General features: G+C 34.4%; 1 protein-coding gene across 1 annotated transcript; it reads left to right on the forward strand.

Moving 5' to 3' along the window:
* Nucleotides 1-360: 360 nt before the first annotated feature.
* Nucleotides 361-885, forward strand: LOC145799699 (uncharacterized). The gene is made up of 2 exons (XM_082889325.1): nt 361-677; nt 759-885. Exons 1-2 carry the CDS (start codon nt 361-363, stop codon nt 883-885), a joined length of 444 nt encoding a protein of 147 aa, XP_082745451.1.
* The last annotated feature ends 20,483 nt before the right edge of the window (nt 886-21,368 follow it).

Genomic DNA, 21,368 nt, shown 5'->3' on the forward strand with positions numbered 1-21,368 from the left:
AGTCCTAAAAATTTTCTTATACACCATTTAGTCCCATTTAATTTTGGTAAACAACATCAAACATTATCATCAAAACAACATCACAACATCATTATCAAACAACATCCGGGACTACCAAAGAAGAACCCTAACTTCCACGACGTCCGATCTCCCACTTCTCACATCATCGGCAAGATTTCCCTTGCTTCAGACTCCTCCCTCATCTTCCTCATTCCAAAAACCAAAAACTCTTCCAGACTCTCGCATAAAAAAGTTTAAAATAATAATAATAATAATAATAATAATAATAATAATAATAATAAAATAAAAAAGGCTTTGGAAATTTGTGTTTGTTCATCTTCAATTGGTGCAATCGATTCAATGGCGGAAAATCATCGGACCGCAGAATCAGAGAAGTTGCTTCTGACGCAACACACCGAGAAGCACTTCACGGCGAGCGAGATTGTCCGCGACATCATCATCGGCGTCTCTGACGGCTTCACCGTCCCCTTCGCTCTCGCCTCCGGTCTCTCCGGTGCCAACGCTTCCTTCTCCATCATCCTCACCGCCGGCTTCACCGAGGTCGCCGTCGGCGCAATCTCCATGGGACTCGGCGGTGGTTTCAACGTCATCGACGCCACATTCAGTCGGTCTGATGTTCTTCTTCGATTTGAGGAATTTGAGGGAAGAACATCACTGTGTTGATGATTTTGATCGAATATCACACATCCGATATTGAAGAACATTCAAGAACATCACTGTGTTGAAGAACATCACAGATTCGACATTCAAGAACATCAATGTGTTGAAGAACATCACAGATCCCATATTCGATCCGATTTGAGGGAAGAACATCACTGTGTTGATGATGCTTTGTTAATGTTGATCTGTTTTGATGATGTTTGATGTTCGAAAATTACCCAATTTTTTTTTTCTTTTTCAGATTGCTTTTTTGCTTTGAAGGTCTAGAATGCCTACACATTGACCATCAATGGCGACCCATTATCCTTCAGAATTGGTTGTTTGTTTAGTGATGTATAATGTATATGTTAATGTTTGATGCATATTTTTTTAGTTTGATGTTGTGTTGTTGATGATGTGATGATATTTGATGATGATGATGATGATGTTTGATGATGATGTTGTGATGTTTGATGTTGTTTTAATAATGATGTTTGATGATGATGTTGTGATGTTTGATGTTGTTTTGATGATGATGTTTGATGTTGTTTTGATAATGATATTGTCATGTTTGATGTTGTTTTGATGATGATATTTGATGTTGTTTTGATAATGATGTTGTGATATTTGATGTTGTTTTGATGATGATGACGTTGTTTTGACGATGATGATATTTGATGTATATGCCCTCTATGGTTAATTTCCCTATAATGGGACCTTTCAGTTTATAAGAAAACTTTTAGGACTAAATAGTGTATAAGTTATTAATTTAGAATTTATTGGTGCATCACCCAATATTTTTTTCATATTTTAATTAATTTTTTTAATACTTTTTGGTTACACCTAATCTAGATGCTTCAAAGAAGTAAAAACATTTACTACAATATAAAAAAATTCCCAAAAAATAAAGGAAAATTCAAATAAAAATCTGTGTGCATTTTTGTTTAGATTTTTATTTATTTCTTAATGATTTTTTTTTTTCATATTTAGTTAATTTTTTTAGTTTTCTCGATGCATCAGATCTTGATATATTTATAAAGAAAAATTGTTTGACTAAAGCATGAAATATATATATATATATATATCGGTACGGATAAAAATAAAAACCAGTTTCAAAATAATTTCTAAAAATTTAAACCAGACAAAACCTGTGTACTAGAAACTTGAAGCATAAGCAAAATGCATTGAAATTGGAAAATTTATAACAGAAGTATAATAATTTAACAAAAAAAAAAAAAAAAATAGTAAACTTGTTCAAATGGCGCCTAAATTGAGAAATTTTCCCAACTTTCATCGTAAGTCACTGCAAAGTCAATGTATAATTTTGGTTTGAACATGTATTTACCATGTTGTCAATTTTTGTGATCGTAATGCTCCAAATATGACTGGTTCCACACAACTCATGCTTGCCGACTAATTAGATTAGTACTTTATGAAGAAATGATCTCTAAGATGTAGTATTTATTTGAGGGTTATATTTAAGTGGGTTGTATTATTCTTTATTAATAATTGTCAACTCCTTCTTGGTCTTATGGACCTAGTCCATTGAATAGGAACTGTAAACCTCTATATGATAAAGTAATTTATTTGTGAATCTAAATATATTTAAAGAGTAAAATAAATTAATTATAATATTACAAATATTTCCAAAAAATAAATGGAAATTCGAATAAAAATCTATTCTTTTTTGTTCAGATTTTCATTTATTTTTTAGTGAGTTTTTCTTATTTAGTTTCTTTTTATTTTATTTTTTGTATAGTTTTTTAGATGCATCTAATCTTGATATATTTATAAAGCAAAATTTTTTTACTAAAATATGAAGAAAACAAATTCAGTGAAGACAAATAAAAACTCATTTAAAAATAATTTCTGAAAATTTAAACCAAATGAAACCCATGTACTAGAAACTTGAAACATTGAAATTGGAAAATTTTGAAGAGAAGTATAATTTTTTTTAAAAATAAAATAAAAAAATAGTAAACCTGTCCAAATGGCGCCTAAATTGAGAAATTTTCCCAAATTTAATCTGTTACTCACTGCAGAGTCAATGTATAATTTTGGTTTGAGCATGTATTTATCATTTTGTCATTTTTGTGATCAAAGTGCTCTAAATACTTCAGAACCACTTGATCTAAGGCATATTTTGGCAATTATAAAAAAAAAAAAAAAATAAGTTTATTAACTTGTTGGTAGGAATGGCAATTTGAAACCGGCCCGACGGGGATCCCCGATCCCGAACCCGATTTAAGCGGTTTTTTCCCGAAAAATACCTCCGACGGGGAGGTGACAGTATTTGAAAATCAATCCCCGATCTGTCACGGGCCGGGGACGGTAATCAGTGTTTGATCCCCGGCCCCGCCCCGTCCCCGGTCCCATCCCCGAATTTTCCCGAAGTGAAATTACTTGTATACCCCTTATATTTATATATTTATATATATATAATAATAAACCAACTCTCTCCCTCACTCTCATCTCAACTCAACTCTCTCGTTCATCTCTCTCTCCCTCACTCTCATCTCAACTCTCTCCCGCTCTCTCGTTCATCTCGCTCTCTGTCAACTCTCTCTCTCGCGGTCACCGACGGCGACGTCAGCACCACCACTGGCCCCGACTTCCCCTCTCTTTCACCGATGGCGACATCACCACCACCGCCGCACAACGTCTGTCTCTCTGCCACCACCACCGAACCCACAGCCACCGCCAGCCACTCTCGATCTCGATCTCTGTCACCACCACCGAACCCACCGACGGCGTCGCTCAGATCTGTCTGTGTTAGATTTGTCTCTGTGTGTGTGTGTGTGATCTGATCTGTGTGTGTGAGTGATCTGATATGCGATTAATTTTTTTTTTTTTAAGTTTAAATCTGTATTTGTTGATGATGATAAAACATATTATTTTTTGTTTCAGATCTGTGTGTGTGAGGCATCTGAAATTTTTATTTTTTTTTTTTAGCCGGGGAATGCTCGGGGTCGGGGGGGAAACCCGATCCCCGTTAGGAGCGGGGGTGGGGGCAGTGATAGGATTTCCGTCGGGAATCGGGGCCAGGGCCGGGGAAAATTCGACCATCGGAGATCGGGAACGGGAAGTGTGATCCCTGGCCCCGCCCCGCCCCGTTGCCATTCCTACTTGTTGGCTTATTTAGGTTACACTACTTCTCTATTTTTGTACATATTTTTTTTTAATTAATTTATAAAATCAATAAATCAACTGTTGTCCTACTAAAGTCAATTTTTGTAAGCTACGACGGGTTCCACACAACTCATGCTTATGCATTAATTAGATTACTACTTTGTGAAGAAATGATCTCTAAAATGTAGTATTTATTTGAGCGTTATACTTAAGTGCCTTACATTATTCTTTATTAATTATAATAAACTCCTTCTTGGTCTCATGGACCTAGTCCATTGAATAGGAATTTATATGACCACAGTAATTTATTTGTAAATCTAAATACATTTAAAGAGTAAAATAAATTGATTATCATATTAAAAAAACTTCCCAAAAAATAAATAAAAATTCGACTAAAAATTTGTGCTTTTTTGTTCTGATTTTTGTTTATTTTTTAGTAATTTTTTTCATATTTAGTTAATTTTTTAATTTTTTAGATGCATCTAATTTTAATATATTTATAAAGCAAAAACTTTTAACTGAAATATGCAAAAAAATTAAAAAAAAATCAGTAAAGACAAATAAAAGCCCGTTTAAAAATAATTTCTGAAAATTCAAACCAAACAAAGTCTATCTAGAAACTTCAAACATTTGCAAAATGCATTGAAATTGGAAAATTTTGAACACAAATATAATAATTTTTTGGGTAAATTATACAAATAGTCCATATAGTTTACACAATGTGTCAATTTGGTTTATATTTTTTCAATTTGGTCAATTTTGTTCCTTAATTTAACGGATTATGTCATTTTAGTCTAATAAATAATGGTTGTTAAGTTTGGTGGACAGAAAGTCAAACTATGTGTCAATTTGATTCTTGTAGTTTACACAAGTGTCAATTTGGCCCCTGTTAAAATCGAGCAGATTAAAACACCAGGGGCCAATTTGACACATTGTATAAACTACAGGGACCAAATTAACACATGATGTAGACTTTCCATCCACCAAACTTAACAACCGTTATTTATTATACTAAAATGACACAACCTATTAAATTAAGAGGCAAATCGAGTAAATTGAAACAACATAGACCAAATTAACACATTATGTAAATTATAGAGACCATTTGCATAATTACCCTAACTTTTTTATAAAAAAAAATTAGTAAACTTGTTCAAATGGCTTCTAAATGGAGAAATTTTGCCAAATTTCATGATTACTGCAAAGTCAATGGATAATTTTGGTTTGAACAAGTATTTACCATTTTTGTCATTTTTTTTTTTTATCAAAGTGCTCCAAATACTTCAGAAGTCGTTGATCAAAAGCTAATTTTGACAATTAGAAAAAAAAAATTATTTTATTAATTTATTGCCTTATTTAAATTACATCATTTCTCTAATTTATTTATTTATTTTGTACATTTTTTTATGAAAAGTCAAAATATTTATGACCTAGTCCAGTGAATAGGAACGGTAAACCTCGATATGATAACAGTCGTGCCTTATACCCTCAGTGAGGTAGCGCGCCTCCACTGGCTGCCAACCGAAAAGAAAAAAAAAAAAAAAAAAAAAAAAAAAAAACAGTTTTTTTCCTCCCAATCATGGGCCTCCACCTCATTAGGGGTCGACCCCCAGTGGGGGTATAAAGCATTTTTGATATGATAAAAGTAATTTATTTGTGAATTTAAAATATCTAAAATGTAAAATAAATTGAATATGATATTGAAAAAATTTGACTAAAAATATGTGTGCATTATTGTTCAGGTTTTTGTTTGTTTTGTAGTGATTTTTTTTCATAATTAGTTAATTTTCTTTTAATTTTTTTGATGCATAGCAAAAAAATTTAACTACAATATGGAAAAAAAAATTAAAAAAATAGTAAAGACAAATAAAAATATCTGTTTAAAAATAATTTTTGAAAATTTAAATGAAACAAAAACTATGTACTAAAAACTCGAAACATTTGTAAAATCCATTGAAATTGGAAAATTTTGAACACAAATATAATAATTTTTTGAGTAAATTATACAAATAGTCCATATAGTTTATACAATGTGTCAATTTGGTTTATATTGTTTCAATTTGGTCAATTTTGTTCCTTAATTTAACGGATTATGTCATTTTAGGATAATAAATAATGATTGCTAAGTTTGGTGGACAGAAAGTCAAACTATGTGTCAATTTGATTCCTTTAGTTTACACAACTGTCAATTTGGCCCCTATTAAAATTGAACAGATTAAAACACCAGGGGCCAAATTGACACATTGTGTAAACTATAGGGACCAAATTAACACATCATGTAGACTTTCCATCCACCAAACTTAACAACCATTATTTATTAGACTAAAATGACACAATCTATTAAATTAAGGGGCAAAATTGAATAAATTGAAACAATATAGACCAAATTAACACATTATGTAAATTATAGAGACCATTTGCATTATTACCCTAACTTTTTTATAAAAAAAATTTAGTAAACTTGTTCAAATGGCCTTCTAAATGGAGAAATTTTGCCAAATTTCATGGTCACTGCAAAGTCAATGGATAATTTTGGTTTGAACAAGTATTTACCATTTTTGTCATTTTTTTTTTACTTATCAAAGTGCTCCAAATACTTCAGAAGTCGTTGATCAAAAGCTAATTTTGACAATTACAAAAAAAAAAAAAATTAGTTTATTGAATTATTGACTTATTTAAATTACATCATTTCTCTAATTTATTTATTTATTTTGTACATTTTTTTATGAAAAGTCAAAATATTCCATAAAATAATTATTATAAACTCCTTGGCCATATGAACTAGTCCAATGAATAGGAACGGTAAACCTCAATATGATAAAAGTAATTTATTTGTGAATTTAAATATATCAAAAATGTAAAATAAATTGAATATGATATTGAAAAAATTCGACTAAAAATATGTGTGCATTATTGTTCAGGGTTTTGTTTGTTTTGTAGTGATTTTTTTTTCATATTAAGTTAATTTTCTTTTAATTTTTTAGATGCATAGCAAAAAAATTTAACTACAATATGGAAAAAAAATAGTATAGACAAATAAAAATATCTGTTTAAAAATAATTTTTGAAAATTTAAACGAAACAAAAACTATGTACTAAAAACTCGAAACATTTGTAAAATCCATTGAAATTTTTTGAACAGAAGTATAATAATTTAAAAAAAAAAAAAAAGAGTAAACTTGTCCAAATGGTGCGTAAATCGAGAAATTTCCCCAAATTTCATCGTTAGTCACTGCAAAGTCAATGGATAATTTTAGTTTGAATACGTATTTACCATTTTATCATTTTTGCGATCAAAATGCTCTAAATACTTCAAAAGTAGTTGATCTAAGTCAATTTTTGTAAGCTATAACGGGTTCCACACAACTCGTGCTTACCCATTAATTAGATTAGTACTTTAGGAAGAAATGATCTCTAAGATGTAGTATTTATTTGAGGGTTATGCTTAAGTGAGTTATATTATTCTTTATTAATTATTATAAACTCCTTCTGGGTCTTATGGACCTAGTCCATTGAATAGGAATTGTATACCTCTATACGATCACAGTAATTTATTCGTGAATCTAAAAACATCTAAAGAGTAAAATAAATTAACTATATATAATTTATTTGACAATGGTGCACCTAATAACTTAAATTTACCGGAGTTTGATTAAACATTAACATTATGACATAATTATATATAATTAAATAAATGGCCACGGAAGAAAGAAACAAACAAACAAATAAACAAAAAATTAGATGGAGTTCTACGATTGACTTTGGTTACCAAATGTCTCACGTGTGTTTATCGGATTAGATTGGATATGATTATTAGTATAGTTGGATTGAATAGGGAGAGGCTAGATTTTAAGGCCCTATGTCTTTATCAGATTATGTTGTATATGATTATTAGGATGTTGAGATTGAAAGAGGGAATTGCTAGTGAGGAAGTATTAAGTTGGAAATGTAAGATTTTTTTTTTTTTTTTTTTTTGAACTCATGATATATTAAAACCAGACAAGCCACAGATACATCCATAAAACAGAAAACAGCTTAAGCATGAGGAGGAGTACCAACGCAGCTTTTTGAACTCGAGAAACTCTCAAACAACAAGAGAATCCGCCAAAAACAAGTTCCTTAAAGACAGAGGAGGATTCCTAATCCAATCTAAAGGGAGAGCATCCCGCAACTTTGAGGAGGCAAGCCAATGGACCACAGTATTAGCTGCTCTCGGCACCTAGGAGAAGGACAAAGAGGAAGCTTGGCCTATGGACCGAATATCATATAAAAATGCAAGGCACTCCCAAGGAGGAACCAGTTCAGAGACACAGAGTTCAATGACTGATTTGCAATCACTTTCCACATGGACATTTGAAAGTCCAAGAGCCTGGAGAAACATACACGCTAGCCGAATAGCGCGGGCTTCGCCTTGAGCGACTAAAGAGATGTGTACTGTGGAGACAACACCATCAATAAGTTGACCTTTCCAATCCCGCAAAACCTCTGCCAGGGAAGTCTTCTGGCCTTTGAAGGCAAAGCTAGCATCACAATTCACTTTTAACAAACCGTAAGGAGGAGGAATCCATCTGGTGCTAACCTGGTCCGCTAAATTAACATTTACAGGAAAAGCATCTGCCACGACGGCCATCGAGCAGCTCTCCCTCTAGAGAAGAGAAGCCTGTCGGATGACTTGCACCGGGTCTACTTCAGATTGATTGAAGACCCACTCATTACGAGCCTAGTTGGAAATGTAAGATGAAATGTATTTATTTGTATAGTAGTATAATAATATTAGTTTGTTGAGATTAAATATCTATCTATACTATATATTAAGCAAAAGGGGGTTTTTAACCCCAAGCATTGTGGGAGCTTCAATATGTCAATCCTAATTTCCTGATTTTTTGATTTAAAAAAAAAAAAAAAACCTTACCATTTATTGATTTGGTCAAAATCTCCTAATTAGCATTTATTAACTTTTTTCAATCCACATGTCTTTCCATATACCTACATTTATTGATTTGATCAAAATTCTTTAATCAACATTTAAATCCCCTCATACAAATAACTATAGATACAATCCATGCATAGTTATTGCAGTACCTATTTCAACTTCTCTCATACACTATGGTTAGTGATAAGATTGTTAAATTATTTTTATAAAAAATCTTAAAAAACATAATTTATATATTAAAAAATCTAAAACAAATATAAATATCTATAATTATTCCGTGCATAGCACGGGTGATAGGCTAGTATAAAATTATGTAAAAGTCCTCATTACGTATGTTGCAAATTGGGTCGAATTTAACCCAACCAATAACCTATGGAGCGTCCACATGGATTGTAGATAATTCACATGATTTATAATATAAAATAATTAAGAGAATTATCTAAAGAGGTGTTTGAATTGTTGTGGGAGACTGAAACTCCACCTCTATGAGCCGAGATTCTCTATATATCTGATATAGAGAAAATAATAATACGTATTATTGGTGTAAGAGTTTACTCGAAAAACCTCTACAAAATATTTTTATCTCTCTGTTCTTCCCTCTTATGTCACAATTGTAGAACCTAGGAATTTGGAGTGTGGATACAACGTCGAAAAACTCTAGTAGCTTCTCAATTGGCGGATGATTTTCCAAACGAGACTCAAAATTCAAGCATCCAATCAAAACTGTTTCCACTTGAGGTAATATGATTACCTGTGTTATTTTCCTTCATTGGTATCAGAGCTGTATTACTTGTTTTCGCCTCATATGATTTGCATGCCATAGATTAAATTTATTCACATTTAATTGAATATTATTTGTTTCAATATTGTCGAATATAATGGCATATTGAAAAGGTTTTTGGGAAAATCCTAATTTTTGAAAACTCCATTAGAGCAAATTTTTTTATTTAAAAAAATAATATAAAAAATTTCATTTTCTATGACTTAAATTCAAATATTATGAAAATACTCTTTGTAAGCTTTCCATCTATATAAAATGGGCTTTAATTGGAGTTATATTAAAAAAGTTATGGCTTTTCAAAGGCTTTTGGCTCAAAATTGTCGTTTTTGAGAAATTTTGGGAAAAATAGAGATTCTGGAAAGTCGAAGGCTGAGGTCAATAGAACACGGCAACTGAAGCAACGCAGCTCGACTAGCACGACATGGCTCGGTGTGGCATAGCTTGCGGTGCGACTCCCATTGCTTGCGTCTAATGACAACAGTACGCAAAGCACGTGTGCCATATGGCGCTGTGGATGTGTGTGCGCGCCTGTTATGCGCGTAGACCAATAGCAGCAATGCGTAATCATGTATAATCATGATTCCCAAGGCGTGTAGTACACGCAGGGTGCATGGGTGTAGCTGACTACCTATTATATTTTTCTACAAAAATGTCTCGTAGCTCGAAAGGGTCGAGCTCGAAACGGCTCGAAAATAGAAGAAGAGGGGAGAAAGAGAGGGAAGAGGAGGAGAGAGGGAGAAAGAGAGAGGAGAGGGCTCGTCGTCGTGGGTCGTCGCCGATCGTCGCAGCAGACCGTCGCCTCGCCCAGCCCCGGTCGTCTGCCCAGTCCCGCCGACGTCGCAGCACCACCGTCATCTGCCCAGCCTCCCCTCCTCCTCCAACCGGTTTTTATGGCCCCCTCCCCTCCCTCCTCCTCCTCCTCCCCTCCCTCCTCCTCCTCCCTTCTCTTCTCCTCCCTTCTTCTTCTTCGTTCTGTAACAAAACCAGGGAAGAAAGAAAGAAAAAAAAAAAAAAATTCGACACCAAAACAACGTCATTTTGGTGTCGAGCCGCGATTTCGAGCTACGTAGCATGGTCGATTTTTCTATGTAATATGTTTTGGGCCACTGTTATTAGAATTAATTTATTTTGAATTTTCTTTGGATATTTTTACATGTTTATATATAATTTAATTCTAAAAATTATAGTAAATGAAAAATACAATTCTGAAAATTGTAGAAAAATTTAAAGAAATTCTGGAAATTAATTTTCTTTTTTATCAATAATCATGCATAATTTGCTAATTCTTTTTTGTAACAACCCCGAACTGTGATTAGCCACTAATTCATGATTAAGAGTACCTAATCAGTAAGTAAGAATAAATTATGAATTAATTGCATGTGTGTTACATTATTTGAGTTATATCTATCTGTTGTAGAAATATCTGTCTGTGTTTCTGTTTCATTATGCGAATTAAAGGCCATATCGACCACAGAATGTGAAATTGACTTGGTTTACATATTATTTAGAATTTCTAGAATTTTTAGAATCTTATGGTAGGATTAATTAAAATTTGATTTGGAACGAATTAATTAGGATAATTAATGCCAATTTGATTAGTTTAAGCCAAGCTTGATTAAGTCTCATTAATCAAGCCTATATAAGGCACAAGTGATCTCTAGAATACATTTTACACTCTCATTTCTTCATCTTTGAGGCAACAAACGCGAGAGAGAGTGAGAGACTAAGAGAATTGAGATCAAGCTTGATGTTTGGAAAGAAATTGCTAGAGGACTTAGAGAATTGCTCAAGATTATCTCTAAACCTTAAAGAATTGAGAACCTTAGGTAAGAATTCTAGCCTTAGTTTTGTAATTTAGTTGGTTAATGTATAGAACCAAGTTAGACAGGTGAATTAACATGAGAATTGAGGTAAAGAATGGAATTGAGAATCAATTCATGCGCATGTGCATTTGATGGAGTTTTGAAGTTGTTTTCAAAGATTTCTCTAATGCATGTGGTAATTCTAGTACGGCTTTAAGAATTCATAACATTTCTTACCTTTGGACCTCAATTGCTCATGTTTTGGAAGGTTTGAGTTCATAACAATTCATGCATGCTATGGTTTGAAAGTTTCAAGTTTGGTTTTGCATAATTGGCATGTTTTGGGGCTTTGATTTTGCGAAATGGCTTTCAAATCATGAAGTTCTATGAGCTTACATTTGTTTCCTCAAGTTTAGGCTCAAAAGGATGTGTTTTGTTGGTTTGAATTTGAGTTTTGAAGTTGGGAGTGTAATTTGGAAATTTCAGAATTCTGCATCTTCGCTCGAGTGACAGAAGTTATGCTCGAGCAACCACTTTTTGTTTTCTGCTTCTGCTTAAGTGAAGAAGTCTAAGCTCGAGTGTAAGATTCCTGCTCCCAGAAGTTTACAAAATTTTACAAACCGCTTGAGCGACCGAAGTTACGCTCGAGCGAAGACCCTTTCTTTGGCTCGAGCAGCGGTCGAGCGTCCATCAAGCATAAAAATCATACAACCAGTACTTTTGCAAACTCGAAGTTATGCTCAAGCAGACTGCCCTGTTTTTGAAAATTTGACTAAGTGTTTCAACTTACATTTTGACATCCTCATTGCATCTTAGACATTCCTAAGCCCTAATTAAGACATAATAATGAAGATAAATATTAGAAACACACCAAGATAGAAAAAGAATGAGTTAAGTATTTTACAAGCAAGTGTTTCAGTGTGTATCCGCTATGTATTTGTGCAGGTCACGCGCCATAGGCTATCCGATCTGTCTGCTCTGTCTATTTTGCTATCAGAGCTATCTGTGAGTAACAACTCTGTAAAGCTATGTTTGCTTATAAGTATTTTCAGAATGATAAGATATGAACTGTATTATGAAATGCTATGTTATGAATAGTGAATGAATGTCCAATTTTGTGAAATGTATTCTGGCATCTTTAGTTTATATGGCCCTCACTCGGGAGAAACAATACCGTGGCATATGTTTATATGGCCCTCGCCCAGGGAAAACAATACCGTGGCTTATGATCATATGGCCCTTACTTGGGGAAAACAATACCATGATTTATACATGGCACTTGCATGGGGAAAACAATACCATCGCTACTTATGTACAAGATATGGACCTTTGGGGCCGTCAGTGCCGACTATGCATATGGGTCCCAAGACCAAGATGATATGCAGGTTAATGGATGTACCACATATAACTACTCATGACCACTGGTTACGTATATGAATTTGAATCTGGTTTGATATGAACTCTGATTTTGAAACTGTTTGGATATCATTTATAAATCCTTTACTGTGTTGTTATTCACTAGGCTCCAGCTCACCATATTATTTATGCATGTAACTGATCAGGTGTGTGATCAGGCCTAAGCTGCTGCCTGGATTCTTTTGTGTCAACGAGCAGCTATGCCTCCCGAGGAGGTTCTCGTTTGATGTGGTCGTGTTTTGTTATCCAGTTTTGAGTTTTTTTGTTCTCTTTTATTTGACTGAACAAGTTGTTTTTGTAGGATGTATTATGTAGGTTTTGTGACGTCAGACTATATATATATATATAGCGTCACTGATATGTATATTGAGTTTTAAATTTCAGTCTCATGTATGTCAATACAGCTCAATGGACTATGTATGTTTCATATATCTACTTCTGTAGCCCCTTATTATGTGTTAATCTATTCAGAGTCCTTTGGTAATCCAAGGATTACTGGCCGGTTATGACGCTAAACTTATAGGGACGGGTTTAGGTCATGACAAAGTGGTATCAGAGTACGAGTTATACCGCACACACGAGTCCATATGAGCTATATGGACATTACATTTGCATGTGTGAGTTTGTGATATCAAGTAAACATATCTGAACCAATATACATTGAACTAAAATCGAACACCATGAAAAGTAATTATTTGCTTGTGTTTATTAGTGCTTTGTTTAGCTATAACAAATGGAAAATCCAAGAAGTGATGGTACTGTCGAATCTTCCGAGGCTAGAATGAACCGAATGGAACGAGCGCTTAAAGCTTTGACAGAAGCAATGATGTAATAACAAAGACAACAACCTTTACCTCCTCCGCCCCCTTCGGTCTAAGCAGAACTGGTAAACAATAACATCATTAGCCTGACTCAAAAATTCAATAAGATGAAGCCACCGACTTTCTTAGGTGGAATTGAATCGTTAAAGGCTAAAACGTGGATGCTAGAAACTGAAAAGTTATTTAAAGTCTTCCCATGTACCGAGACTCAAAAAGTTTTGTTGGCCACCTACACCTTAAAGGACGATGCCCGACCCTGGTGGATGATTGTCTGTGAAAGCAGTGGGACTTTGACTTGGAATCAATTCAAAGAGATCTTCTACAAAAAATACTTCCCTCAATGTTTCAGAGATCGAAAAGTGTCTGAATTCTAAGAACTCAAACAAGGCAATATGTTAGTCACCGAGTATGAGGCCAAGTTCACTGAATTAGCCTGTTTTGCCCCACACATGGTAGATACAAATTATAAGAAAGCTCAAAAATTTGAAAGGGGACTGGATCTAGATGTGTTTGATCGGGTAGGTGTCTTAAAACTGCCCAAATATGTGGATGTACTTGATAGAGCTCTAATGGATTAAGCCAACTTGGCTGCAATGAAACAAACAAAAGCTCCAATAACTAAATGGAAGGGCAAGAGAACCGGGTACAAGTTCAAAAAGGGCCGCTTATTTATGATAAACAAAAAGTAGAACACGGTATCTACTAGCAGCTTAAGTTAGAGTAGTAGTTCTACACCTGTTTGTTCAGAATGTGGAAGAAAACATAAGGGAGTTTGTTATCGTTCTTCTGGTGCTTGCTTCCGGTGTGGCGAGATTGGCCACATGATGAAAGATTGCCCACTCACAGCTGAAAATGCCAACCGTCTTGCGACAAGTTCAGCCAGATCCGTTTCTGCCCCAAGACCAAATGTAAGAACTAATGCTAGGAGAGAACCCTTGAGCCAAGGTAGAATTTTTGTGCTTGTTCCTGGCGATGTACAGAAGACTTAATCGATGGTGTTAGGTATACTCCCTATTTGTGCTCAAAATGCATATGTGCTGATAGATTCTGGTTCTACACATTCATTCGTGTCACATGCTTTTTCTTGAAAATTGACCAGACCACTAGAACCTATGAATTATTTGTTATCTGTATCTACACCTTCTGGGGTTTCTATGATGTATGCTTATGTATATCCTACGTGTGACATCATGATTGGGGACGTACTATTATATGTCGATTTGCTGCCATTGGACATTGCTCATTTTGATTACATATTGGGTATGGATTGGTTGATTAAGTACTATGAAACTATTGATTGTGTGAATAAATCTATTATCTTTTGACCACCTGGTTTATCTGAATTTGTGTTTGCTAGGAATGGGATAGTTCCACCTCCATATATGATTTCTGCTTTGAAAGTTGTCAAATTGCTTAGAAAGGGATGTCAGGGTTATTTGTGCAGTGTTTTAAACGTGACTTCTCATAGTCCTAATGTGGAAGCTATTCCTATAGTTGATGAATTTCCTAATGTGTTTCCAAAAGAACTACCCAGTGATTTGATTAACAGAGAAATTGAATTTACCATTGAAGTAGTGCCTGGGACACAACCAATTTAAAAAATCCCTTATAGAATGTCAACCTCAAAACTGAAAGAATTGATAGTCCAACTTCAAGAACTGTCAAACAAGAAATTTATCCATCCGAATACTTCACTTTGAGGTGCTCTAGTTTTGTTTGTTAAAAAGAAAGATGGGTCCTTGAGGTTATGTATAGATTACCGAGAATTTAACAGAGTAACTGTCAAGAATAAATAACCATTGCCCTGAATAAATGATTTGTTTGACCAACTTCAAGAAGCCCAAGTGTTTTCAAAGATAGATCTTGGATTTGGGTACCATCAGTTGAAAGTTAAGACAGAAGATGTAGAGAAAACTGTTTTTCGAACTAGATACGAACATAATGAATTCCTAGTAATGCTATTTGGAGTAACGAATGCACCAGCCACCTTCATGGACCTAATGAATCGAGTGTTTAAACAATTTCTGGATGAATTTGTTGTGATATTTATTGATGATATATTGATTTATTCTAAAAGAAAGGAAGAGCATGAAATCATTTAAGAACAGTGCTACAGATTCTGAGAGAAAAGAAATTGTATGCAAAACTCTCTAAATGTGAATTTTGGCTTGATTGTGTGACATTTTTTGGGACATGTGATCAATAAAGATGGCATATCAGTGGACCCATAGAAAATTGAAGTTATTGTAGACTGGCCAAGACCAACTAGTGTGTCAGAAATTAGAAGCTTTCAGGGGTTTGCAGGTTAGTATCGCAGATTTGTGAAAGATTTCTCAAAACTTGCTATGCCGTTAACACAGTTGACATAGAAAAATGTACCATTTGATTGGAATGATCAATGGAAGTCAGCTTTTCAAGAACTGAGGACTAGATTGGTTACTGCACCAATTTTGACTTTGCCAAATGGTATTGATAGGTTTCAGATTTACAGTGACGCTTCATACAAGGGCTTGGGATGTGTGCTAATGCAAAACGAAAAGGTAATTGCCTATGTTTCTCAGCAACTTCGCCCTCATGAAAAGAACTACCTAACTCATGACCTTGAATTAGCAGTTGTGGTATTTGCTTTGAAAATTTGGCGACACTATTTGTACGATGTGACTTGTGAAGTGTACACTGATCATAAAAGCCTCAAATATTTCTTTACTCAAAAGGAATTAAACATGAGACAAAGGCGATGGCTTGAGTTGATAAAAGATTATGACTTGCAAATTTTGTATCATCCAGGACAGGCAAATATCGTTGCAGATGCATTGAGTAGAAAGTCGATTGAGAATTTGTCATGTTTGCTCATCGGTCAGAAAGAGTTGTTAGGTGACTTGGAGAAGAATGTGATTGAAATTGTTTTGCGTGAACAAGGTGGAGTTCTAGCCATCATTTCTACACAACCTACTATACTTGAAGAAATTAAAGAAAAGCAATTGCAGGATGAATTTTTGCAGAAGATTGTGGATGAAATTGACTCAAAACTAAGGCCGGGATTTGTGATTGAAAATGATGTGCTGAAATTCCAAGGTAGACTTTGTGTACCGGATTGTTCTGACTTAAGAAAATGGGTTATGACTGAAGCTCACAACTTTAAATTTGCTATGCATTCAGGGAACACAAAGATGTACCGTGACTTGAAATAGAATTTCTGGTAGCCTGTAATGAAGAAAAGCATTGCTGATTTTGTGGCTAGATGTTTGCATTGCCAACAAGTTAAAGTTGAACATCAATGACTCGCTGGATTACTTCAGCCTATCCAATATCGGAATGGAAATGAGAGTACATTACGATAGACTTTATTGTTGGGTTGCCTCGCTTCTCTCGATGTATGGACTTTATCTAGGTAAGTGTTGATCGTTTGACTAAATCCGTACATTTCTTACCTGCCAAAATTTTTTATAATGCAGATAAATAGGCTAACATTTATGTGAATGAGATTGTGAGATTACACAGTGTGCCAATATCTATTGTATCTGATAGAGATCCTAAGTTCACTTCATGATTTTGGCAGAGCCTACATCAAGCTTTGGGAACTTAGTTAAGATTGAGCAGTGGTTATCACTCACAGACAGACAGCCAATCCGAATGAACCATTCAAACCTTGGAAGATATGCTCAAAATGTGTGTGTTAGATTTCCAAGGGAATTGGGAAGCTTATTTGCCTCTGGCCGAGTTTATGTTCAATAGTAGTTATTACTCAAGTATTGAAATGGCTCCTTATGAAGCTTTATATAGTAGGAAGTGCCGGTCTCTAATTTGTTAGGCTGAAGTAGGCGATAGACCGTTGTTGGGACTAGAACTTGTGCAAGAAACAACTAAGAAGGTGAAACTAATTCAGCACCGTTTGAAAACTGCACAAAGCCGCCAAAAGAGTTATGCGGATGTCCAAAGAAGAGACAGAGAATATGAAGTCTGGGATCACGTATTCATCAAAGTAACTTTGATGAAAGGCCAAACATAGTTTGGTGTAAAGGTCAAGTTGGCACCGAGGTACATTAGGTCGTATGAAATTCTTGAGAAAATCAATACGGTAATGTATCGAGTGTCTTTACCTCCAATCATGGTGCAAATGCATAATCTCTTTCATATTGCAATGCTTCGGGATTATTTGAGAGATCTACTACATGTGATTGAACCAACACATGTGCTTCTGAAGGATGACTATACATATGAAGAGAGGTCAATTCAAATTGTGAATCGTCAAATCAAAAGATTGAGGAATAAAGAAATTCCATTGGTGAAAGTAGATTGGCAAAATCATAGAGGGATATATGCAACATGGGAAACGAAAGAGGACATGATAAAGAGATACCCTGATTTGTTCCATTTGGACCCGATATTCTTCCAAAACAAAGGTAATTCAAGATTAGAGGACCAAACTTTTTAAGGGGGGAAGACTGTAACAACCCCGAACTATGATTAGCCACTAATCCATGATTAAGAGTACCTAATCAGTAATTAAGAAAAAATTCTGAATTAATTGCATGTATATTACATTATTTGAGTTATATATGTCTATTGTAAAAATATCTGTCCATGTTTCTGTTTTATTATGCGAATTGAAGGGCTTATCGACCATAGAATGTGAAATTGACTTGGTTTACGTGTTATTTAAAATTTTCAAAATTTGATGGTAGGATTAATTGAAATTTCGATTCAGAACGAATTAATTAGGATAATTAATGCCAATTTGATTAGTTTAAGCCAAGCTTAATTAAGTCTCATTAATCAAGCCTATATACGGCACAAGTGATCTCTAGAATACACTTTACACTCTCATTTCTTCATCTTTGAGGCAACAAACGTGAGAGAGAGTGAGAGACTAAGAGAATTGAGATCAAGCTTGAGGTTTGGAAGGAAATTGCTAAAGGACTTGGAGAATTGCTAAGATTATCTCTAAACCTTAAAGAATTGAGAACCTTAGGTAAGAATTCTAGCCTTTAGTTTTGTAATTTAGTTGGTTAATGCATGGAATCAAGTGAGATAGGTGAATTAACATGAGAATTGAGCTAAAGAATGGCATTGAGAATCAATTCATGCATGCATGTGCATTTCATGGAGTTTTGAAGTTGTTTTCAAAGATTTCTCTAATGCATGTGGTAATTCTAGCATGGTTTTAAGAATTCATAACATTTCTTACCTTTGGACCTCAATTGATCATGTTTTGGAAGGTTTGAGTTCATAACAATTCATGCATGCTATGGTTTGAAAGTTTCAAGTTTGGTTTTACATAATTGTCATGCTTTTGGGATTTGATTTTGAGAAAGGGCTTTCAAATCATGAAGTTCTATGAGTTTACATATGTTTCCTCAAGTTTGGGCCCAAAATGATGTGTTTTGTTGGTTTGAATTTGAGTTTTGAAGCTGGAAGTGTAATATGGAAATTCCAGAATTCTGCATCTCCGGTCGAGCGACAGAAGTTGCGCTAAAGCAACCACTCTTTGTTTTGTGCTTCTGCTCGAACGAAGAAGTCTAAGCTCAAGCCTGAGATTCCTGCTTCCAGAAGTTTACAAAGTTTTACAGATCGCTCAAGCAATTGAAGTTGCACTTGAGCGAAGACCCTGTCTTTGGCTCGAGCGATCGTCGAGCGTCTACCGAGCGTAAAAATCATGCAACCAGTACTTTTGAAGATTTTGCAGCTCACTCAAGCGACCGAAGTTGCACTCGAACGGACTACCCTATTTTTGAAAATTTGACTAAGTGTTTCAACTTACATTTTTGCATCCTCATTACATCTTATATATTCCTAAGCCCTAATTATGACATAATAATGAGGATAAAGATTAGAAACACACCAAGATAGAAAAGTAATGAGTCAAGTATTTTCCAAGCAAGTGTTTCAGTGTGTATCCACTATATGTTTGTGTAGGTCACGCGCCATAGACTATCCGATCTATTTGCTCTGTCCATTTTGCTACCGAAGCTATTTGTGAGTAACAACTCTGAAAAGCTATGTTTGCTTATACGTATTTTCAGAATGATAAGAAATGAACTGTATTATGAAATGCTATGTTATGAATAGTGAATGATTGTCCAAATTTGTGAAATGTATTGTGGCAACCTTAGTTTATATGGCCCTCGCCCAGGGAAAATAATACCGTGGCATATGTTTATATGGCCCTCGCCCATGGGAAACAATATTGTGCCTTATGATCATATGGCCCTTACTTGGGAAAAACAATACCGTGGTTTATACATGGCCCTTGCTTGGGAAAAATAATACCATGGCTACTTGTGAACCAGATATGGACCTTTGGGGTCGTTGGTACCAACTATGCATATGGGTCCCTGGACCAAGATGATATGAAGGCTAATGGATGTACCACATAACTACTCATGACCACTGGTTACGTTTATGAATTTGAATCTGGTTTGATATGAACTCTGATTTTGAAACTGTTTGGATATCATTCATAAATTCTTTACTCTGTTGTTATTCACTAGGCTCTAGCTCACCATATTATTTATGTATGTAGGTGATTAGGTGAGTGATCAGGCCTAAGTTGCTGCCTGGATTCTTTTGCGTCAGCCAACCGCTATGCCTCCCAAGGAGGTTGCCGTTTGACGTGGTCGTGTTCTGTTATCCAGTTTTGAGTTCTTTTGTTCTCTTCTATTTGATTGAACAAGTTGTTTTTGTAGGATATATTATGTGGGTTTTGGTGACGTAAGACTATATATATAACGTCACTGATATGTATATTAAATTTTAAATTTTAGTCCCTTGTATGTCAACACAGCTCAATGGACTATGTATGTTTCATATATCTACTTCCGCAACCCTTTATTATGTGTTAATCTGTTGAAATGCCTTTTGTAATCTAAGGATTACTGGCCGGTTACGACGCTAAACTTATAAAGGCGGGTTTGAGTCGTGACACTTTTAGTTGGTTTAGCATTTAGTTTTGTGCTATTAAATTATGGAATTAATTTTTTAATAATTGTTTAATGTATATTAGTTGAGAACTAATATGTATTTTTGAGTCCTTGAGTTTCATGACTATACTATTTTCTTTGGTAGGAATTATAATTTGACCTTTATCCTTTGACCATTAATTTATTTATTATTGATGTATGTTTGGATGGATGGAGATAATGTTGGTAATTTTTCATGCACATGTTTTTTTATTTATTTTGTATTGTTAAAGGTAAACCCCACAAATGTATTAGTGAAGTGGCATCCCCAAGTTGTTTATTTTTATAATAATTTTTTATTAGAATCAATGTATTAGGATTCTTTTGGGTTGTAATTATTTATTTTTTTGATGTATTTTTTTTTTTCCCCATAGCAATGTAAGGGGATGTGTTTCACTATCACCTATACATTTCAAGGCTACCTTAATATGTTGCACCATATTACCAACAAGGTTTCAAGTAGAACCCACACGCAAAATTGTATGACGCTTTTTTTGACTCATATATATTATGCATGATTTAATGTTGTGGAAATAAGAGATGATTTTACCTCTTACATAATTTAATTCAAAATTAATTGGGTGCCATATTTTAGGTCACATAGGGGGAGATGATTATGAGCTTAGCGAAATTTTTGATCTCTCTATGTAAGTGAAAATATTGTATGCCAATTGTGTTTCTGTGAATAAATTTTTTTAAAGTGTGCTAATGTCAAACCCTGTGCAATCAATGTAGTAAAATGGCCTCTAAGAATGTTGTTATTGACCTCACCAAAGATGAAATTCAATATTTGCTTAATGAACAAGAAGTCATAAAAAAATTGACCACCCTTAAGATCCGATCTGAAAAAAGGACCACTGCCCAACAT

Source organism: Camellia sinensis, chromosome 9, assembly GCF_055761805.1.
Source record: "Camellia sinensis isolate YWXY chromosome 9, ASM5576180v1, whole genome shotgun sequence".
Classification (NCBI taxonomy): domain Eukaryota; kingdom Viridiplantae; phylum Streptophyta; class Magnoliopsida; order Ericales; family Theaceae; genus Camellia; species Camellia sinensis.

Bases quoted from the DNA above. Each gene is read 5' to 3' on its own strand.
- LOC145799699 (XM_082889325.1), top strand. From the start codon at position 361: ATGGCGGAAAATCATCGGACCGCAGAATCAGAGAAGTTGCTTCTGACG. The intron at 678-758 runs GTGTTGATGATT...AGAACATCACAG, and splicing joins TTTGAGGGAAGAACATCACT to ATTCGACATTCAAGAACATC.